General features: G+C 39.7%; 2 protein-coding genes across 2 annotated transcripts in view; both read left to right on the plus strand.

Annotated features, from left to right (window-relative positions):
• The window catches only part of c5 (complement component 5), a 118,647-nt gene extending 111,227 nt beyond the window's left edge, over positions 1–7,420 (plus strand). Inside the window, exons 38-41 of the mRNA XM_069887522.1 lie at positions 33–122; positions 1,539–1,622; positions 5,546–5,681; positions 6,900–7,420. Coding sequence (XP_069743623.1) covers positions 33–122; positions 1,539–1,622; positions 5,546–5,681; positions 6,900–7,035 — 446 coding nt within the window. The 3' untranslated portion in view covers positions 7,036–7,420. The remainder of the gene's footprint in view (positions 1–32; positions 123–1,538; positions 1,623–5,545; positions 5,682–6,899) is intronic.
• Positions 7,421–7,525: 105 nt separating this feature from the next.
• The window catches only part of LOC138737072 (TNF receptor-associated factor 1-like), a 49,382-nt gene continuing 32,566 nt past the window's right edge, over positions 7,526–24,341 (plus strand). Inside the window, exon 1 of the mRNA XM_069887533.1 lies at positions 7,526–15,741. Coding sequence (XP_069743634.1) covers positions 15,706–15,741 — 36 coding nt within the window. The 5' untranslated portion in view covers positions 7,526–15,705. The remainder of the gene's footprint in view (positions 15,742–24,341) is intronic.

A 24,341-nucleotide genomic window follows, 5' to 3' on the forward strand; every position in this document is an offset into this window, starting at 1 on the left:
CAGTTTAAAAAAAATCTTTTTCTGTGGTTCAGCGGAGTGCAGTGAAATGCAGCCACCGATCAATATATACACCAGCGTCGCTCATAAATATGAAGCTGCATGTAGGAAGAAGCCAGCTTATGGTGAGTATTTTATGACTTTGGAATTTGCTATTATCAACGTGTTCCAAAACATTATACCACGCCAGCAATGTGGGTTTGAATCCAGCGCTGACTGTAAGAAGTTTGTACATTCTCCCTATCACTAGTGTGGGTTTCCTCTGGGTGCTCCAGTTTTTTCCCACCCTCCAAAGATGTACAGGAGTTAGTATCTTAATTGGTCACAAGGGGGTATTTAAGTGATGTGGGCTCATGGTTAATATACATAATTTAAAAATTAAAAGAAATAAATGTTAAAAAATTATATTGTGACTCACAATAAAGCTGTCAATGGATTGACTTTTCTCCTCAGCTTTATTCCAGATGTCAGAGGTCGAAAACTTACTCAACTCTAATTCCTATACCCCTTCACTTTCCTCAGGCCTGGTGAGATAGCACTCAGTGGCACAGCAGTTAGTGCTCCTCCTTCACAACTCGAATGTCCCTTCTTGTGTGGAGTTGACAGATTCTCCCTATTACTGTGCCAGTTTCCCTGAGATGCTCTGCTTTCCTCCCACATCACAAAGACATATCTTAGATTAATTAGCAACTGTAAATTATTTCCAGCAGAGAGAAGTAACAAAAGCATTCAAAGGTGAAGTTTTTCAGATCTAAAACAATGGTTCTCAACTTTTTTCTTTCCATTTTAAGTATTCCAGATGACATAGGTGCTCTGTGATTAGTAAGTGGTTGCTTAAGGTGGTATGTGAGAGGAAAGAAAAAGTTTGAAAACCACTGTTTTAATTGTACCTCACTGGCTCATTATGTGCATGGTTTCACAACTCCAAGGAAATGGGCCAATGACAATTTTTCTCAAGCAAAATGTTTCAGTAATATTTGAGTCTAGAGCAGTGATTCTCAACATTCCCTTCCCACACACATACCACCTTAACCAATCCCTTAGTAATCACAAAGCACTTATGGCATAGGGAATACTTAAAGTGGTATGTGAATGGAAAGAAAAAGGTTGAGAACCGCTGATCTAAAAGAAAATAAGAAGGGGAATGGCCATGAAGTCATAGAGTTCTACAGCTCAGAAATAGGCCTGCCCTGTTCATGCCGTCCAAGCGGGTCCCATTTGCCTGCATTCGGTCTATGTCCTTCTGAACCTTTCCTATCCATGTACCTGACTAAAATGCCTTTTAATGGTACTAAAGAGATGTTCTGTTGGGTGCCAATATGAACATTTACAACGGCCCTCTCTTTCTCACACTGAACAAACTTCACCTTAAATGCAAATAATGTTCTACAATTCAAAGTTGTAGCTATAGAACTTAAAATGTCCTAGCTGTCCCCACCTCTTTATTAACTATGTGGGCATTAATTAGGCAACAGTTGTACCATGCTTGCTCCAACTTTTTGTAATCTCCAGAATGTGTTTTTTTATAATATTTTATACAGCCTACAAGGTCCAAATTTTGTCGTCCGAAGAAAAGATCAATTTCATCAAGTATAACGCCACAATTCAAGAAGTATATATGCAAGGTTTGTCCTTAATTTGCATAACTACTGCTCTGAATGTTTCGATGGTCTTTATTGTATAACAAGAAAAGATTTTGTGTGTGGTGGCTGGCTAAGACCAGGAAATTACCAGTTGTTTAGAGACTTTAACCAGCAGATGATAGGTACCGTGGAATTGTCATTAATATTTAACAGGCTAGAGTGAGGGAAAATCAACCAGTGACATATAGCAAGCATTGTACTCAGATGCCCAGAATCAAATATAGAAAATACAAGGGACAACCATAACTGAATTCTTATAAAGTTTGAGATCAATGTCCATAAATGTATCCAATTTGCATTCCCCAGTTCCCCACCTGCTGCAGCTTCTCCTCCCAATAACTGTCTGTATAGCTCAGGTCCAAATGGCAAAGATATGTACATGAAAATGATATTTTTGTGGAGGAGCTGGTGGAGTTGTTCAAGTGAACCGGTACGGACTTGAAGGGCCGACATGTGTGTAATCAGCATCATTCAATAAATTAGAATAAATTAGAATGAGGTACAATTATCCTTATCATGTTACAATTTTTAAGGTTTTTTTCTTTCCTATTCTAAAAGTAAACTGGATTTGAAACGATGACAAATCCAAAAGGGAAAATTATATATAGCAAAGCAAATCCTCTAGACACAACAGATCTGAATTAAACAAAGAGTGCTGCAAATATTCAACAGATTAAGCAACTGTGGAATTACAAATAGTTTGTGTCTCAGAATGTTTACACTTTTTTAAACAAATTTGGGGAGAAAGAACAGACCAAAGGGTCTTGAAGAAAACCATTCCTTCAGCACATTAAAATCAGAGGAGAAGTTGCGTCTGGTATTAGAATTTCATTCATAAGGGATTACAAATGATAATCTGTTGAATTAGTACTTTATTTTCCTCTCTTGGCTGCATGCCCTCTCCTCTGTTGAGTCACATTGCACTTACACTGTGACACATCTTATGCCCCATGTGTCAGTTTCCAGTTTCCTGAACCCATTGCACTTGCATCCCACACAGGAATGGAATGTGAACTGTCTACTGCTTCCAAACCAGATGCCATTCACCTACACATTCATTAATTTGGCTAAACCCATTCTTTGTATTTAGTAACCAATCCTGCAATTCCATTCATTTTCTCCAGATCAAAGGTGTAGCAATAGAAACAGACACAGGCCCATGCTATGACTTTTTATGGGAAACATTAAACAGTCCATGTTTCAGTTCCTCTCAAGCCTCCCTGTCTCGATCATTTAGTCGCACTAAATGATGATGAAAACAATGTTGCTGTTGTCTTCACACACAAAGAACTTGAACATTTATTTACTTTTGCTGCCAATTTCCAGTTTGCCTTTTATGGTCCATCTCTGATATTTCCTTCCCCTCCCTCTTGTGAACAGGTTATCAAGAAACATCCATTACAAGCAGTCTGATGCCCAGAGCAAGCTGGTTCTTCCCACAGAAAAATCTCTGAGATGTTTCCCTTCATCTTGTACCCAACTTTCCCTCTACCATAGGTGACAGCATCTGTGATCTCATTATTTATTTTCCACGCATCTTTCTCCCCTCTCTTGGTCAGAACAAGAATAGAGTTTGTTCAGGAAATGCCCAGTTCTTCTGTACAGTATTTTCTTCTTTGGCTTGGCTTCGTGGACGAAGATTTATGGAGGGGTAATGCCCACGTCAGCTGCAGGCTCGTTTGTGGCTGACAAGTCCGATGTGGGACAGGCAGACACGGTTGCAGCAGTTACAAGGGAAAATTGGTTGGTTGGGGTTGGGTGTTGGGTTTTTCCTCCTTTGTCTTTTGTCAGTGAGGTGGGCTCTGTGGTTTTCTTCAAAGGAGGTTGCTGCCCGCTGAATTGTGAGGCGCCAAGATGCACGGTTTGAGGCGATATCAGCCCACTGGCGGTGGTCAATGTGGCAGGCACCAAGAGATTTCTTTAGGCAGTCCTTGTACCTCTTCTTTGGTGGACCTCTGTCTCGGTGGCCAGTGGAGAGCTCGCCATATAACATGATCTTGGGAAGGTGATGGTCCTCCATTCTGGAGACGTGACCTACCCAGCGCAGTTTGATCTTCAGCAGCGTGGATTCGATGCTGTCGGCCTCTGCCATCTCGAGTACTTCGATGTTGGAGATGAAGTCGCTCCAATGAATGTAGGTGATGCCGGTAGAGGACCCATGATTCGGAGCCGAACAGGAGTGTGGGTATGACAATGGCTCTGTATATGCTAATCTTTGTGAGGTTTTTCAGTTGGTTGTTTTTCCAGACTCTTTTGTGTAGTCTATTTGCCTTGGCGAGTCTATTGTCTATCTCGTTGTCGATCCTTGCATCCGATGAAATGGTGCAGCCGAGATAGGTAAACTGGTTGACCGTTTTGAGTTTTGTGTGCCCGATGGAGATGTGGGGGGGGGCTGGTAGTCATGGTGGGGAGCTGGCTGATGGAGGACCTCAGTTTTCTTCAGGCTGACTTCCAGGCCAAACATTTTGGCAGTTTCCGCAAAACAGGACGTCAAGCGCTGAAGAGCTGGCTCTGAATGGGCAACTAAAGCGGCATTGTCTGCAAGGAGTAGTTCACGGACAAGTTGCTCTTGTGTTTTGGTGTGAGCTTGCAGGCGCCTCAGATTGAAGAGACTGCCATCCGTGCGATACCGGATGTAAACAGCGTCTTCATTGTTAAGGTCTTTCATGGCTTGGTTCAGCATCATGCTGAAGAAGATTGAAAAGAGGGTTGGTGCGAGAACGCAGCCTTGCTTCACGCCATTGTTAATGGAGAAGGGTTCAGGGAGCTCATTGCTGTATCTGACCCGACCTTGTTGGTTTTTGGCCAGTTGGATAACCACGTTGAGGAACTTTGGGGGGCATCCGAGGCGCTCCAGTATTTGCCAAAGCCCTTTCCTACTCACGGTGTCGAAGGCTTTGGTGAGGTCAACAAAGGTGATGTAGAGTCCTTTGTTTTGTTCTCTGCACTTTTCTTGGAGCTGTCTGAGGGCAAAGACCATGTCAGTAGTTCCTCTGTTTGCGCGAAAGCCGCACTGTGATTCTGGCAGAACATTTACGGCGACACTAGGTATTATTCTATTTAGGAGAATCCTAGCGAAGATTTTGCTTGCTATGGAGAGCAGCGTGATTCCCCTGTAGTTTGAGCAGTCTGATTTCTCGCCTTTGTTTTTGTACAGGGTGATGATGATGGCATCACGAAGGTCCTGAGGCAGCTTTCCTTGGTCCCAGCAGAGTTTTGCCGCCAGCCTTCCAGACCCCTGGGGGGGATTCCATCCATACCTGCTGCTTTGCAACTTTTCAGTTGTTCAATTGCCTTATATGTCTCTTCCCGGGACCTCATCCAGCTCTAGCCTTAAGGGCTATACATCAGTAATATTAACAGTTTTTCTCTTTCCATTTTCATAGCCTGACCTGTCGGGCATTGATTACAGCTCAGATCTCATTTCATAACTTTTACATGTCTCTTTGTTTGTTTCATCTCTAACTGCACTCATTAATCTTTGAATTGAATGACTTCATCAATAGTTTATTACCACACAACCCTGGCCTTGCCCTGTCCTTCCCTGCAACTTAAAACTTTATCTATTTTCTGATCTTTGACCTGAAACTTCACCTTTTTGCTTTCCACAAATGCTGCCTGATTTGCCAAATGTATCCAGTATTTTCTGCTTTTATTTTGGATTTTTAGCATTTGCAATTTATGTTTTTGTTATCTGTCTCAATCTCCACAAATACTGCCTAAGCTGCTAAGTATTCACAAACTCTGTCTTTAAAATTACATAAACATTTGAAAGGAAATGCTGTTGCTGTGACTACAGTAGCTTGTATTAAATATAGCTATTTAAACAATTTTAACTTTTTCTAAATCGTAAAGTTTCATTTCCAGGTGTTGAAATACCTGACTATATTGATTTTTTTTTACAGTTGATGCAGTTGGAGAAAACTCATTTATAACTCTGGTTAAAAAAGACACTTGTTTGGATGTCAACTTATCCCCAAAACAAACATACTTGATTATGGGAAAAACTACCCTGAAATTTAATTTACGGAGGAGATTTTTGTAAGTATTTGATTATTATTTTCTGAGGTACACAACTTGCTTTTGTCTGATTTCTCCACCTGAGACATCTTTCCTCCTTTGGTGTCATGGCTATATGTTTATTCTTCAAACATTTGTTCAAAACAAAATTCCAAAATGATTGGTTTTATTCCAGATTATATTTGTGATTCCTTCCAAGATAAGTGCTGATATTTTAAATAAATCTAGAAATCTGAAGTCACTGCCAAAACATTGGACCAAACTTGAAAACTTCCTGTTTGGTGCATTACTTGGACTAATATTTTAGACACAAGTGAATAGCTTTTTCTTTACTGTTGACTATCATCAAAAATAACAATGGTAGGAATTAATTAATAGAAAGATATTTAAATAATTAAAATATTTGGAAATAATACATTGAACTTTGTTGTCTCACAATGATATACTTCATAATATCCAGCTTTTTGCTTATTTTATTCCTTCACTGTGGGCATTACAGTCATGGGCAACATTTCAAAGGAACCTTTCCTTGGAAATTAGAATTGTGCCAATTCAGGGGGAAGTTAAGAGCGAAGCATTTTATTGTAAGGACAATCAATTTTTTTCCCCCTACTGAACAATAGAAAATTATTAGCATTTTTAATGACAGTCTCATAGTTTTATGGTTATATTTAAAGTACATTTCTTTAAAAAAAATTAATTGTCTAGCAATCATAGAGACAGTTGAACTCAGGATATCAGTTCACTCTTTGAATAGTTGACACAGTCAATAATAACAACAGTTTCTTATCGTGGAGCAAAAGAATTCCCATTAAAGTAATCTCTTTGTAACATCAACTTGTATGACAAAGATCAGATTTTTGGTTCAGGCTCAAATCATTAACATATATGTTAGGACCTTGTACTTTGTGTAACTGAGGAAAAATGCATGCTTTTATTTTCAGTTTCTGGAGTTGACTAGGCCAAACATGAAAATGAATCAAATTTTAATACAAAAATATTCCCCAAACGAAGAAACAAAACATAAAAAGAAAACAAAAGCTGGGGTTCAGTGGTTAAACAATTATTTTGTGGTTAATTCTGCTACTCTATGCTCACAAAAACAATATTGAAAAGGGTACATTTGTCATTTTGATCAGCAGTAAAAAAATACAATTTCCTCACAGTGACTCATGCCACAAATAATTAATTTTACTATTGGAATGCTTGATAGTATTTTTTTTCTATTATTTATAATAGATATGAATTTATCTTGGACTCTTCAAGCTGGATTGAAATGTGGCCTTCTGCGAACGAATGTTCTGAGGAAGGATGTGAAAATTTCCTCCAGCAAATGAATGAATTTTCAATGGAACTTTTAATTAATGGATGTTAACAGTCATAAATATGGGAAGGGGGCAAATATCTGAATTGAAATTTTTAATCTCCCTTCAGTCATGGGTTTACTGATTAACTGAGTTTACTGATTCTACTGAAATGTATAACAATATTGTCTCATATTTTTTGTTGGATACAGAAAGGTAAAATATCCTTTATTGAATTTTATTGGCAAATTATCTAATCTTTCAAACCACAATTGATCTGAATAGAGTTTACCAAAATCAAAATATTTATTCATTGTTATAATGTAAGCCACTACTGGTGATTGGTCTTGAAAACTAAATTAATGACCAGAATGGCTATTGTTATAAGTTGAAATGTGAATATTTGTGGCTATTTGAGTATTAAACAACTAAAATTAGTTTGTTTATTACATTGAAGGATCTGTAATGCCTCATTCTCTACATTATTTCCAGTTTTTCTCTGGAAAGTATTCTTACTGATGCTTTAATTTTCAAGTACTGGATGAGGGAAGGAAATTGCACCGCTCTTTTCTTCATATCATCTGCAAACATGGCCACAAAGCCATCTATTCCATTATCTAACTTGTTTACATGGACCGTGAAAGTAGCAGATCCACTAATCACCAACAGCCACCCTGAAAAGCCCCCTTTATTCCCATTCTTTGGCATCACCCGTCAGCCAATTTTCTAACCATACTAATGCCTTTCCCGTTATACATAGGCTCCAATTATATATTTTTATTTATTAATTATAATAAATTATGATTAATTAATAATTGTTATTATTGTAACAATAATGTTACAACAGACTCTCCAAGGCAAATAGCGCCTTTGGAAGACTACACAAAAGAGTCTGGAAAAACTGAAAAACCTCACAAAGATTAGCATATACAGAGCCGTTGTCATACCCAAACTCCTGTTCGGCTCCGAATCATGGGTCCTCTACCGGCATCACCTACGGCTCCTAGAACGCTTCCACCAGCGTTGTCTCCGCTCCGTCCTCAAAATTCATTGGAGCGACTTCATCCCTAACATCGAAGTACTCGAGATGGCAGAGGCCGACAGCATCGAGTCCACGCTGATGAAGATCCAGCTGCGCTGGGTGGGTCACGTCTCCAGAATGGAGGACCGTCGCCTTCCCAAGATCGTGTTATATAGCGAGCTCTCCACTGGCCACCATGACAGAGGTGCACCAAAGAAGAGGTACAAGGACTGCCTAAAGAAATCTCTTGGTGCCTGCCACATTGACCACCGCCAGTGGGCTGATAACGCCTCAAACCGTGCATCTTGGCGCCTCGCAGTTCGGCAGGCAGCAACCTCCTTTAAAGAAGACCGCAGAGCCCACCTCACTGACAAAAGACAAAGGAGGAAAAACCCAACACCCAACCCCAACCAACCAATTTTCCCCTGCAACCGCTGCAACCGTGTCTGCCTGTCCCGCATCGGACTTGTCAGCCACAATCGAGCCTGCAGCTGACATGGACTTTTACCCCCTCCATAAATCTTCGTCCGCGAAGCCAAGCCAAAGAAAGAAGAAGAAGAATGTTAAAAACAAGAAAATTATATTTTTTATCCTTACCAACCCCCCACCCCTACCCCAACCCACCCACCTCTCCCAACCCCCCTCTAAACTACTCCAAAAAAGAAAAAAAAAGAAAGAAAGAAGAGATCAAATAACGTGACACCCTTCGATTATTTGCCACGGTTTGGGGCAACACCATCAGTATATGGGCTCCAGATTTTAATAAAAAAAGAATAATTATTACATAAATTGTTATCTTGTACCAGCCATGTAGCAGGCCAAGTGGGTGCACAGCGCAGGCAATGGGTTCTGCAGGCATGCAGAACTACAATATGAACGCTGCATACTCACCGCATGTGAGAGATAACGAGTGCCAAGGAACGGCACGTTGAGCTATTGAGTCTCCCACCGGAAGGCGCGGGACACTTACAAGGCTAAATGTAAACCTGCTGGTCCTGTGGATCGGCAGGAATCTCATAGTGACGTCCCACCTTGTCCCATGGAACCTGGGACACACAGTATACAAAAGAAGCCTGTAAACCCTGAATAAACCAGTCTTCAGTTGACTACTCTGGCATGTGTTTTTTGTATTACTTCAGTAGCTCTACCATAGTTGCCACTACAATTGGTGACCTCGACTGCAAGATTCAGCCAAAGCCAGAGTCTGCAGTCATAATGGACACAGCTACAGCAAGCAGCAGCAGTTAACGCAGTTGGACTTCACTTGCCTCCTTTTTGGTCCAATCAACCTCGGGTTTAGTTTATTCAGGCTGAAACCCAGTTTCGTCTTCAGGGCATAACAGCACAAGATTCTGGCACGTTGTAGGTGCATTGGATGTCGCTACCGCATCTTGAGTGAGTGAATTTATTGCCAATCCCCCGGCGGAAAACCAGTACACCAGGTTCCTCCAGTTTCTCCTGGATACACTGGAATTGATAAGGCATGAGCGCGGCATGCAGCTTTTGAATATGGAAGGCCTGGGTGAAAGGAATCCACCAGACCTAATGAATGAAATGCTTGCATTGGCGGATGGTCATTCTTATTGCCTGCTCTTTGAAACCCTATTCCTATCAAAGGTCCCAGCTCGTGTCGCCATACCCATCGCTAGCATGGATTTCCACCATCCCCATGACATAGCACGGAAGGCTGACAGGCTCTATCATACTCCTACACAAGAGTCTGCTTAAATACAGCCTGTTTTGGCAGCAGATACATCTCCCATGTCCTACAGCCTCCTGTATCTGCAGTTCAATCAAAGAAGGAGGAATGTGCTGATATACATTTAGAGTGGTGTTTTTACCATTGCCGTTGTGGAAAAATGCCCATAAATGTGTCCAGATTTGTACCTATTATAGAAAAAAGGCGGGAAACAAAAAGAGCTGGCTGCCAGTAGTGGCCTCGGCAGCTGGTGCAAATATGGGCCTATTATACCTTCAAGACGATATGGGTAAGTGCAAGTTTCCTGTAGACACAGGTGCTGAGGTCAGTTTACTCCCGCCGACCTATTTTGAAAGGATGCATAAACAACAACACCTGGCTTTTTGAGCTGCGAATGTAACTACCATTCCAAGCTTCAGCTCGAGACGGATTACAACTGGAATAGGTGGGACCACATTCCATTGGAATTGCATCTTAGCCTCTGTTGCTCTGCCAATTTTGGGTGGGGACCTTTAACGATTCCATGACTTACTGGTGGACGTGAAACGGAAGAAATTGGTTCATGCCACCACTTTTACCTGCTGGCATGCAGCAAAGGGAGTGTTTCCCAGCTCGGGGTACATACGCTGCACAAGAATGCCTATGCTGCCCTGCTTAGCGAATTTCCCTGTATTCTCAATCCTAATTTCAATGCTTCAAACACAACCCATGGTGTGTCTCATTATATAGACACTTCAGGCCCACTAATTCATGCCAGGGCTCGTCTTCTTCCACCTGATAAACTGCTGCAGGCAAAGGCAGAGTTTACAGCAATGGAGGAGTTGAGTATCATTTGATGCTCCAACAGTCCTTGGGCATCTCCATTACACATGGTACTCAAGAAAACAGGTGGATGGAGACCCTGCGGCGATTACCGTAGGCTTAATAATGTTACTACACCCAACCGGTACTCAATTCCTCATATACAGGATTTCGCTGCCCATGTACACCATTGCCACATTTTTTCCAAGGTTGATCTGGTCAAGCGATATCATCAGATACCTATCCATAAGAGTGATTTTCCTAAAACAGCAATTATTACCCCTTTGGGCTTTTTGAATTTCTAGAATGCCGTTTGGATTGAAAAATGCTGCTCAAACCTTCCAGTGACCAATGAACGCTTTAGGCAGGGATTTGGAATTTGCATACATTTACTTGGATGATATCCTCGTAGCCAGTCAAGCTGAGCAAGATCACCACCTGCATTTGCGCCACCTTTTCCAACGGCTGGAGGAACCCTGGCAAATGGCAATTTGGCAGATCCACCCCAACTTCCTAGGACACAAGATCACGGTAGCAAGGTAGATGTAGTCCGTGCTTTTTCCAAACCTACCATGGTTAAGGGACTGCAGAAATTTCTGGGCATGATAAACTACTATCACTGGTTTATTCCTGCAGCTGGTCACATTCTTCAGCCACAGATCCAGATCGTCTCCGCCAAGCACAGGGACATTACTTGGACATCAGAGGCGGAGGTTGCATTTACGACTGCCAAAGCAACAATGCTCACCCATCCCAACCCTGGGTCTTAGCACTGATGCCTTGAGTACCGCCGTAGGTCATTATCAACCCCTCGCTTTCTTCAGCAGGCATTTAGGCCAGTGGAAGTGAAATATAGTACATTTGATCAGGAACTGTTGGCATTGTATCTAGCCACACGGAACTTCCGATATATTTTGGAAGGTTGCCATTTCATTGTGTTTACGGGTCATAAGCCACTCATTTTTGCCTTCAGCAAAATAGCGGATCCATGGTCGGCAAGACAGCAGTGTCACTTATCATACATTTCAGAATTCACAATGACCTGCGCCATATTTCAGGGAAAGACAATCTCGTTGTACATATGCTCTCCAGACCTACTGTATACCATATTCAGGGTGGAATTGACATTCCTGAATTGGCCAGTGCACAGGCCATATACCCCAATGTTCAGGCACACAGTACGGCCATTATTAACCTGGACATACAATGGGTGGCACCACAATAGGGCGGCCCAACCCTTCTTTGTAACGTGTCTTTGGGCTATGCTCGACCATTAATTCCGGCATCATGGAAGCGACGCCTTTTCGACCAGATACACGGCTTGTCTCATCCATCCATCAGAATGTCAGTCAAGCTCGTGTCAAATAAATACATATGGCATGGACTAAGAAAAGACGTCACACAATGGGCACATACATGCGCCTCCTGCCAGACGGCCAAAATTCAGCGACACATCAAGGCACCTCTTTAGCCTTTTCCAGCGGTACACAGGAGGTTCAAACATGTGCATGTGGACCTGTTCAGGCCATTGCCAGTATCTCAGAACATGAGATACATTTTAACAGTGGTGGACCGTTCCACGCGCAGACAGAGGCCATCCCATGACACTGAAACATGTGCTAGGACATTCATCATCAATTGGATCGCTAGATTTGGTGTCCCAATGCACATAACCAGACCGCGGAGTACAATTCACCTCTGCATTATGGTCTGCCTTTGCGTGCTTTTATGGCACATACCTGCACCACATTACGGCATACCATCCATAGTCCAACGGCCTTGTGGTATGGCAACTAAAGTCCGCGCTTAAGGCCCATCTCACAGGACCCAATTGGGTTGATGAGTTGCCATGGGTTATACTAGGAGTTTGCATCATCTGCAGAGATGGTGGTTTATGGTACAGTCTTTTCAGTTCCAGGGTACATTCATTTCGCAACCAACTCTGACTTGGATGTCCTTCAGCAACTTTGACGCGGTATCACCAGTGAGAAACCAACTGGCATGGCCCATTTTTGTACAACGACCATATGAGGGCCATTTCCGTGTGATTGAGAGGGACGGAGTTGTGTTTATTTTGGACATTGGGGTACATTCGCAGCTGTTGAGTGGAGACAGACTCAAGCCTGCCCATGTCAATCCCACTGAACCCATTTAATGCCCCAGCCCAAATGGGGTGGGCATCCTCCAAAGGCACATGCAACTTTAATTTCTGACGATAATTCTGGTGGGGGAGGGGGTGATGTAGTGGCTAAGTAGCAGGCCGAGTGGGCGCACAGCGCGGCAACGAGAACTCACCGGCGCGGTTCTGTGGGCATGCAGGACCATAATATGGACGCTGCATACTCACCAACACGAGAGATACTGAGTGCTGAGGAACGGCACGTTGAACTATTGAGTCTCCCACCGGAAGGCGCGGGACACTTACAAGGCTGCCGGTCCCGTGGATTGGCAGCAATCTCATAGTGATGTCCTACCTTGTCCCATGGAGCCCGAGACATGCAGTATATAAAAGAAGCCTGTAAATCCTGAATAAACTAGTCTTCAGTTGACTAGTCTGGCGTGTGTTTTTTGTATTACTTCAGTAGCTCTACCGTAGTAGCCACTATGATCTTTTCCAACAGAATACAAGATCTCATTTCCAAATGCCATACTGTATACTCAAATTAGCCTCATTTTCCCAAGCAATTGCCAAACATTTTCTAGCCACAGCTAGAGCTAATCTTAGTCTACCTAGATAACTGTAACATGTGCCCAAAATTATCCAACAATTATGCTTTGTCTTGATAATAAGAAAAAAGAATATTTGATATTTCATATATCTCCTCCATTCTTTGGAAAGAAATAAAATATCCTGCTTCACAACAATCTTTTACCAATTTAATTCCTTTCTGTTTCCACAACTTCAAAAGTTGATTATTAAGCATAAAGGGAAAAGTAGGCGCCAATCTTGTTCAGCAGCCTTGCCAAAGGCCTGAAATTCCAAGTAAAGATCCCCTGACTTCTTTGTCTGTCGTGCTCATTACTTCCTCAAAGAACTCCCTAGGAAGCCATGCTGACTTCAGCCTATTTTATCTATAATCTCGTGCTTTCAAGTACCCTGAATTTATCATGGGAATTTTACAAGGAAACACAAATAGAAGAATATTGTTTATTTTCTTGATATCAAGGGACAGATTTATTTGTTGTAGAATAATGCTAATATATTATTGGTGTATCTTGCATATCTGTTTGTTTGCAGCAAGTAAGAATTTTGGTGCATCTGTTCATTATAGTTGTACAATGAACTCACTTCGAACATTTTTTGACAGAACTCTAAAAACAAGAGGTTTTGTTCCTAGTCTAATGGAGAATTAAACTAAACACATCATTCTGGTTGGGATACAAAAATGGAAACTTTGGTATTAATGCCTTTAGCATAAGGTTAATCAAATCAATTGCATTGGCACCATTAGAGTGGGTTATCTAAATAGAATGTATCGAGACCAATTTAGGGAACCCATTGATTAGAATCTCAATTATGTCACTTAATCAGTGAGGAGGTTTCCTGTTCACCCATGATTGGTTCATTAATGAACTACTCTATTGAGAGTAGATGATGGGCATACAGTATTAAAATAGATCCAGGCCCTCCCTCATTCTCTTCTGCTTAGACCAGTGGTTTTCAAACACTGCCCCCCCCCCCCCCGCCACACACACTCATATTCCACCTAAGTGCTCTGTGATTAGTAAGGTGTTGCTTAAGGTGGTTTGTGAGTGGGAAGGGAAGGTTGAGAATCACTGCTCTAGACCCAATTGCAACTGAAATATTTTGCTTGAGAGCATTTTTCAATGACCCATTTCCTTTGGAATTATGAAACTGTGCACATAACGAGTCAATTAGTGATTTTCAAACTTTTTCTTTCCACTCACATACCACCTTAAGCAATCCCTTACTAATCACAGAGCATCTATGGCATAAGGAATACTTAAAGTGGAATGTGAGTTTAGGGAGGCAGTTTGAAAACCACTGCCTTGGACCAAATTGGTTCCTCTCTCTTTAGTTCTGATTAGATTTTTTGACCCAAAACATTAACTGTTTATCTTTCACAGCTGCTGCCTGACCTGTTGAGTTTTTCCACCATTTTCTGATTTGATTTCAGATTTCCAGTATCTGCAGTGTTTTTAATTTGTATTTATTGTTAAAATAATACATTTAAGTTTGGTCACAAGGATAAATATTGTGCAGCTGAGAGTTTTTTGAGTTGGACCCTTCATGCTTGGTTACAGAAGAAATCATGGAAAATTATCATTACTGTCCATGGCTGATGCTGAAAAACTTTGTTGGTACAGCTTGATTGACTCATCCTTTTCAAAGGGAATAGGCATTTGAGTTCCAAGGACATTGATTTGTAGTGTGATTTAAAATAACTGTGCATCAAGGAGTTATTCTTGAAAAATGGGTAAAAGCTCTCAAACCTGACAGTGAAATTGGCAATCCAACAGTTTCCTATTTATCTGCTGGATCCTGGGACTTGCAGTTTCAGGTTTCAATCAAAATAATACTTACCTGTCTATCAGAAAAGCAACAAATGCCAACAATATGAAGTGTTGGGAGCACTCAGCAGAATTAAGCAGCATCCACGACAAGAAATTTTCTTTTGTCAGATGCAGCTTGACCTGCTATGTCTTCTCTATTTTCTGAGCATCTCTTAGAATTTGATGATTGCCGGTAATCTAACAACAGGTACACAGGTATTCTGTCAGAGTTGTCTCCATGGAGCATTGGTGATGGTAATTTCTAACACATTGGCTTAAACCCAGTGCAATTCATCAAACGTTCCAAATTCATTTATCTTCACATTACACCTGGTACAGTGAGTAGGTTCTTCTGCAAACAGTCTTTCAGAAATAAAATGGTTAGTTATGTGTTTTGAAAAGACCTTCTTTACTTCTTTATCGGATTTTGACTTAAAATTGTTGCACATTTTGATGTAAGCAGTTTGAGTGATATGCAATGAGCTGTGATAGCCCTTCCCACAACTGTGTTCTGTTCATTACTCATGCTGCTGGCAGGAAAATGAAGTCTGGTGTTATTTCATGAGCCAATAGAGACTTTGCAATTGCAGTGGAAATATGATGTAGGGGAATTCCAAGAGCAGCAGCAAAAATTCTTTTGAGTAAAACACATGCCAATTTCACCATGGTGAATTTCACAGATAAAATTAGGGTTTAAGAAAGAAAATGGCTGAATATAACTCCAGAATGTTTGAAAAACTGGTAAGTTGAATTTTTAAGAAATACATCTTATATGTATCCTATAAAATATGTGGACAAGTCAGCTCATGCGTGTTTTTATTTCCTTTCTCACTGAATTATGTTTCTTTGCAGATCCTGACAATAGTTTGTGGTAAGGATAAACAAACAATAGTATTTCACCAGTAGTCAGATCAAATATGAAATACAAGTGGTGTGTGATGTCCTCTGAACTTTAGGATCAAAATTTAATCTTGAAACTATTTTGTAAAAAGTTAGTACATATTGCAATGTAAGGTATTGTATTTGCTATGTTGACTTTCAATCTGAGTGTTGTTGTTGTTGTTCCGACATTTTGATAAGTATGGTAGTGCTCTCTCTTTACCTGTGATGTGATGCATAAGACAACTCTCCCCCAAAATGCATCAATTACATGAGACTAAGTGACAAAGTTTCTTTCTAAGTTTTCCTTCCACAGCAAGTTTATATTCTGTGATAGCATGAATTTTTAAAAATGTTTTTAATCAACTGAAATATTATTTTACTGCCAGTAGAATATTTTTCTCTTCAGTTTGTTTCTTGTTGACTGACCTCTTGCTAACAGTATAATTTCTTGTAATCCTGATACCGGAACATTTTGTCATGAGCCAGTGTCTGTCCTGAGGTTGCAAGTTGTACATATATATATATATATATAGGCCGAGATTAACATGAAAATCTATTCTGCATATTTTCACTAGATAATTTCTGCATATGCTCTAATGTTGAGTGCAGCGGAGTCCAATTCCACTATTTTAATTTCTTTCTTGTGGTTTAACCCTCACCATATATCGAGAATAGTTCCCATCTGTTACATGTGATCAAATCAGGTTCGGGAGGTTCACAGAAAAACGAGTCCAAACGCAGGCTAAACAAATAAAGGATGATCTTTATTGCACTCATGGGGAGATAGTAATAGGGAAGACACAAAACAACATCGGTACTTCAAACAATATAAACAGTCATCAGATACAGTGATCTCCGATACCAGTGGCTGCTTACTCTCTCACCCATATTCAGTAACTAGCACACTCTTACTAGACAGGGACTTCAACACGTAATCCGGATGCCTGATCCAATAGGGTACAGCTCAATGCTACAGTCTGCCTCTCAGTGTGGTGCACACTTGACTAACGACTCCTCCAGCGATATCCACAGTTCACCACCTGGCATTGAGCAGCATTCGTTGTCAGGACCAAAATACAAAGAGAATGAGCTGCTGCACGTGGTGGACTTTTAAAGTGCAGTAAGCTGGTGAGTCCATCCCAGGAAATCACTAAATAATTTAAAGGGGCCAATGGTCAGTTGTGCACTAATGGGTGGGAAGAGTCCAACCTTGATTGGCAGGTGATACAACATCCAACTAATTTCCAGATGGAGAGGTCACGTGATCCTCCACAATCGACATTCTCACCTAATTAGAGATGGAGAAGGCACATGCCCCTCCAAAATCCACATTACATTCCACCCCTTGGAAGACACACCACTCGCCAATCATCTACAAAAGGTAAAAACACTACAGAAGGAAAGAAAAAAAAATACTACATTGTTACAGAAGGTAAATACATTTTTTCAAACAGTAAATACATTATTTCCAATGATAGATACAGTGCAAATGTCTTTTGAATAACAGCACAATAATAGGGCACAACAGAAAGATAAAGGTATTGTTTTAGACAATAACAGCAGCCTACCAACTTTACAGAGACCGGAAGGCTCATTGTTTTCCTATGGAGTGTCATACTGCGGGAACTGGCCCCCTATCTTTTTTTTGTTGGTCACCAACTCATTTACATGGTTTCTCCGACTTGCCTGGGATATGTGTGCAGCATGTCTCACTGACAACAGCACTAGTACCACCTTTGCGAGCAGGTAGTGCATCCAGCTTTCCCTTGATTTGTCGTACCACAGCCCTTTCTTTGGCTAGTGTTTTCACCATGGTGGTCATCCTACCAGGTACTCACTCATTGTTTGGAGGTATGCATCCCAGATGGCCCATGCCGTGCCATCCCATGGGAAGCCAGGGGTCAGCCTGGCAGACAAGCATCCTGCAGGACATACTGGTATTGTAGGAGCATTCCCATTAGCTGGGCTGTGGACTGTCAGCTGTTTCATGCCAGGATGCTGTTCTTGTTTGCATTCCACCTGATTGCTTGGACCAGTGCTGACCGAACGAGGTGCACCACATTGCCAAGGCATGCACCTTTTGTGGACCTACTGGAAGAGTTGGTCCTATTTGTATGCCAAATTGTATAGAGAGGAAAAAGAAACAATTTCCTGAGGCATCCACCTCACCAAGGATTATTAGAAATGAGGAGGTAAAGTAGTGAGGGGAGTGGAAGAGTGGCGTCATTTTGATTAATGAATCCATGCAGTCAGCTCCTGTAACAGTCTTGAATCCAATTTTTTTTTCTTTTCAGTATTTTATTGGTTTCATCAAGTAAATGTTACATGGGTACATAATAATAATAAAGTATTAACAAATCACATATAATAATAAAAATGGTGTTGAGAAGTAAAGAAAAAACACAGTAAGCTAATTGTCAATCCCTTCCCTTCAGAGGCTACTTGCTAAACATAAGCAGTCCATTACCTGATAATAAAAAGGAAGGTAATCAATGGGGTAAAAAAAAAACAAAAGTTAATTAATCTTTTGAAAATAATTAAGAAATGAACCCCATAAAGAAACAAAATTAAGATTCACTTCAGTAGGGGAGCATTTAATTTTTACCAAAGTTAAACATGCCATTGTATCAGAAAACCACTGGGTGAGAGTGGGAGGGACAGCATCTTTCTATCTCATTAGAATAGGCAGGGGGAGCTAGCAGAGTTGTTTAAGTGAACTGGCGTGGACTTGTAGGGCCGAGATGACCTGTTTCCATGCTATAAACTGTTATATGTTATATGGTTATAGTATGGCCCTTCTAGCGATAAGAAAGGTGAGGGCAACTACATGGGTTTGTGAAGCAGTCAATATCAGACCTATTGGGCCACTTATTCCAAAAAAAGAGCAAGAAAAAGTTTTGGAGTCTAATGTTAAGAACTAAAGACAAGGTACAAAATGCACCTTCCCAAAAATTGAAGAGAGGAACAGAATCAGAGCATATGATACAGTGTACTTTCTTCAGTTATACATTTATCACATTTAGAACAAAGATTAGAATTTGGCCCAGTGTACTACCTTAAATTGTATTAAAGAGAGGAAGAATGCACTCACTTCAAAATAGAGTCCCATGTAGTTTCAGAAATTAACTGATGAAAATTTTGTCCTGTTGTTTTTTTAAATTCTGTTCAGGGAACTATCCTTAGTCGTTCATAAAGGACTGATAACAAGCATTTATGATCAAGTTTGTAATTATAAATCTTCCCTATCATATAAGGTTCCAGGTCTTTGGGAACCTTAAAATTAAATAATTCATGAAGCTCCAAACAAGTAAAAAACAAAAAAAGTGATGTTCAAAAGAAACAAGATTTGGGTCAATAAATCTAAAAAGGATTGGATACCTAAATGTTGACATTTTAATTAAAGAATTAATTAATTAATTCTTAATTAGATGGTCAGGGACCATCTCTGGGAGGGGTGATGGGGGAGGACCAGAGGGGAGGCTGGTAGCTCCACCCCCACAGGGCTTTACCCTGTAATACTCCATACATATCTCTAAGTCACTGGCAGGGTGACGTTGCCAAACTTTGCCTCAGTCCTGCAAACCTGATCAGGAGCTGTCAATTCTCTTCTTTTAGTTGTATCTTCCTTTATTGCTAATTCTTTTTCTGTATTTGTTATTTCCCTTTCCAACTGTTCTATTTCTCAATTGTAGTCCTTCTTCATCTTAGTTACATAACTTATTATCTGTCCTTTGATGAATGCTTTCATTGCGTCCCATAGTATAAATTTATTTTTCACTGATTCCGTATTTATTTCAAAGTACATTTTAATTTGTCGCTCACTTAATTCTCTAAAATCCTGTCTTTTAAGTAGCATGGAGTTTAATCTCCATCTATACATTCTTGGTGGGATGTCCTCTAACTCTATTGCCAGTAACAGGGGTGAGTGATCCGATAACAATCTAGCTTTATATTCCATTTTCTTAACTCTTCCTTGAATGTGGGCTGATAACAGGAATAGATCTATCCTTGAGTATGTTTTATGTCTACCCGAATAATATGAATATTCCTTTTCCTTTGGGTGTTGTTTCCTCCATATATCCAAAAGGTGCATTTCCTGCATCGATTTAATTATAGATTTGGTTACTTTGTTCTTTCTGTTAGTTTTTTTTCTAGTTTTATCCATGTTTGAGTCCAAATTAAGGTTAAAATCCTTTCCTATTAGTATATTCCCTTGCGTATCTGCGATCTTCAAAAAGATATCGCATAAATTTTTGATCTTCTTCATTAGGTGCGTATACATTGAGTAAATTCCAAAATTCTGAATATATCTGACATTTTATCATTACATACCTCCCTGCTGGATCTATTATTTCCTCTTCTATTTTGATTGGTATATTTTTATTGATTAATATAGCTACTCCTCTGGCTTTTGAATTATATGATGCTGCTGTTACATGTCCTATCCAATCTCTCTTTAATTTCTTGTGTTCCACTTCAGTTAGATGTGTTTCTTGCATGAATGCTATATCAAATTTTTCTTTCTTCAGTAAATTTAACAGCTTCTTCCTTTTGATTTGGTTATGTATTCCGTTAATATTTAAAGTCATATAGTTCAACATGGCCATTTCATACTTTGTTTATCTTTCCTTTCCGTTTCCTCATCACCACCTTCCCTTCTTATCCATTTCTGATTTCTTGTTTTGAACACATTGTAAGACAACATTTCTAAAACAAAATATTTCCACTATTTCCATATCTAAAATTCCTTTAACCCCAATAGTCCCTCCCCTCTCTGAGTTGCCCTTTGTCCCTTGTTGGGCAACCACATCTCCCCTCTCCATTTGGATTTGGGAACCCGCTCGCAAGCGTCAACTGATTTTGCAGTGACTTATTCTTCCCTACCCAGCCCCCCCAGAAAAGATTTTAATCTTCATATATAACAAAGCTCACTCTCTTAATTCCCTCCTTACTTCATTTCTTCCCTTTCTTTCTCTTCTTAGTTCTTACTTCTTTATATGAAGTTTGTCGTCATTCTTGTTCTTGTTACATCTCTTCATCTCTCTGTCTGTTTTGTAGGTGTTCTGCAAATTTAGTGCTTTTTCCGGATCCGAAAACAGTTTGCTTTGCTGCCCCGGGATACCTATTTTAAGCACCGCTGAATATTTTAACATAAATTTATAACCTTTTTTCCATAGGGTTGTTTTTGCTGCGTTAAACTCCTTCCTCTTCTTCAGGAGTTCAAAACTTATGTCTGGATAGAAAAAAATTTTTTGACCTTTGAATTCCAGTGGTTTTTTGTCTTCTCTTATTTTCCTCATTGCTTTCTCCAATATATTTTCTCTTGTCGTATATCTTAGGAATTTTACTAGAATGGATCTTGGTTTTTGTTGTGGTTGTAGTTTAGGGTCTAATGTTCTGTGTGCCCTTTCTATTTCCATTCCTTCCTGTAATTCTGGCATTCCCAGGACTCTGGGGAACCATTCTTTTATAAATTCTTTCATATTTTTGCTTTCTTCATCTTCCTTAAGGCCCACTATCTTTATATTGTTTCTTCTATTATAGTTTTCCATTATATCTATCTTCTGAGCTAACAGCTCCTGTGTTTCTTTAACTTTTTTTATCAGATTCTTCTAATTTCTTTTTTAAGTCATCTACTTCCATTTCTATGGCTGTTTCTCGTTCTTCCACCTTGTCTACTCTTTTCCCTATTTCTGTCATGACCATCTCTAATCTATTCACTTTTTCTTCTGTACCTTTTATTCTTTTTATTTCACTGAATTCTTGTATCAGCCATTCTTTTACTGTTTTCATATATTCTTTAAAAAAAATCCATGTACTGTCCCTTCCCTTCATCTTCCATTTCTCTGTGTTCTTCCTCCTCTTCTTCTGAGTCCAGGATCTGTGTCTTTTACCTCTGTCTCTTCTGATTTTCTTGTTGGGTTGTTTATTTTATTTTGTTGGGTATTTTTGTTTTTATTATTTTGTTAAAGGTGTCTTGGTGTTGGTTTTTTTTCCTCTGGGTTGGTCATCTGTTGTTTATCTGATTTCCTATTTTTATTCTTCCTTCTTGTTCTCATTATTTTCTATGTTTTCATGTTGAGAGTCTTGCTGTCGGGTTATACTTGTCTGTTTCAGCTGTGGATATTTACTCCTCAGCTGGTTCCCCCCTCCCTTCGGTGTTGTTTTTGTCTTGTGTATCGCGCATGCACGAGGATTCGCGCATGCACGGTTGCGCACTTTTGTTTGGCTCCATAAGCCATCTTTGTAGTTCTGTGTTCGGGGTTTCCACTGACCTCAGGGAGCAGGCTTCTCTCTCCACGGCAGGCCTCCTCGTACAGGTAAGGCCTTCACCTTTCTCTTCCGACATTTAGATGGCAAACACAAACAATTCGATACCTAGGTATACAACTAAATAATAATCTCGGCCATCTATATAAACCAAATTATCAGCCATTAATGAAAAAATTACAAGACGACTTAGAGCACTGGAAAGACTTACCACTAACACTGATAGGAAGGATAAACTGTATTAAAATGAACATCTTCCCAAAGATACAATACCTATTTCAATCGTTACCAATTCACCTAACAGAGAAATTCTTCAAGGAGCTAAAGAAAATAATAAGGAAATTCTTATGGAAAGGGGGGAAACCGAGGATAGCACTAGATAAATTAACAGAATGGTACAAACAAGGAGGCTTACAACTACCAAACTTTAAGAATTATTATAGAGCAGCACAATTAAGATACCTATCAGATTTTTATCAAACAAGGGAAAAACCAGATTGGACCAGATTAGAGCTAGATAAAATAGGGGAGAAGATACCTGAACATATACTATATAAGTGGGATGAAAAATTGGTGCAACGTAGGAATTCACCAGTATTACATCATCTGCTCAATATTTGGAAGAAGATACACGTAGAAAGGAATAAAATAAATTATCAACTACCAAAATTAATATTGACACAAAATCAACTAATCCCTTTCACAATAAATAACTTTTCTTTCAGAGAATGGGAGAGAAAAGGGATTAAAAGAATAGAAAATTGTTTTTCAGGAAATAAATTATTATTTTTTGAACAAATGAATGACAAATATAATATAACTCACGATACAAGGTTTGCATACCACCAACTGAAAACCTACTTGAAGGACAAATTGGGAAACAGTCTGAGGTTACCAGAAGGAAGCAATTTTGAATATGTGATTACAGACACAATAATAATTTAAAAATTTATAACAAACATGTACATCAAACTGCAAGAAAAGGAGAACGAGGAAACAAAATGTAAACCTAAACAAAAATGGGAACAAGATCTAAACAAAGATAAAGAATGAAACATGGGAAAAGCTATGCTCCAGAACTATGAGAAATACAATAAACACGAGGTTACATATGATACAATATAATTGGTTACACAGACTATACATCACACCTCAAAAGTTAAATAAATGGGACCCAACAGTATCAGACAGATGTTTTCGCTGTAAAAAGGAAATAGGAACAACAATACATGCAATTTGGACATGTGAGAAAGTGAAAAAATTTTGGGAAGATCTAAACCAGATATTAAATAAAATCACTAAAAGCAATATACCAAAAAACCCAGAGATCTTCCTCCTAAGTAATATAAGAAATAAAGAATTTGGACTCGATTTGGATGGAGCACAAAAAAGATTTATTATGATAGCCCTTGCTGTAGCAAAAAAAATGTATTATGTCAACCTAGAAATTAGAAGACAACTTGAGAATGCAACAATGGTGCACAGAAATAAATAAATGTATTCCATTAGAAAAAATAACATATAATTTAAGAAATAACATCACAATATTCGAACAAATATGGGAACCAAACATGAAATACAATAGAGAAATTCTACCATGAACCTCCACCACCTAAAATGACAGAAGGAGAAGACAACAAAATGAACTGACTCAGTAAAATTTCTTGTTTATTTTTATTAAGTGACAACATTGTTAACGGGTTTAATGTATCTTATAGATTGAACTTTGAATAAATGGGAAGGGGGGGAGAGGGGGGGAGAGGGAGGGAGGGAAGGGAGGGGGGGAAAAGGGGAGAAAATGACACTATATATTCAAGAGAAAAATGTCTATGTATTTTGGTCAGTATGGTTTATAGTGTGAAAATTTAAAAAAACCAATGTAAATGGTCAAATCAGCTACAGTGATCTCCGATACCAGTGGCTACTTTCACACACGTGGAGTACATTCAGTAGCTTGCACACTCTTACTATCCAGGGCCTTCAACAAGGACTGCCAGTTCCCTGTTCCAAAGGCTCAATGCTAAGTATTCCCACACAATACTAGGATCCCATGCTCAGTGTGCTGCACACCTTATCATCAACTCGTCCGGTGATGACCACAGTTCACGTCCTGGCATAAAGCAGCATTTGAAGTCAGGGCCAAGGAGCAAAGAGAATGAGCTGCTGCATATGGTGGACCTTTAAAATGC

This window comes from Narcine bancroftii, chromosome 1 (assembly GCF_036971445.1).
Source record: "Narcine bancroftii isolate sNarBan1 chromosome 1, sNarBan1.hap1, whole genome shotgun sequence".
NCBI lineage: Eukaryota > Metazoa > Chordata > Chondrichthyes > Torpediniformes > Narcinidae > Narcine > Narcine bancroftii.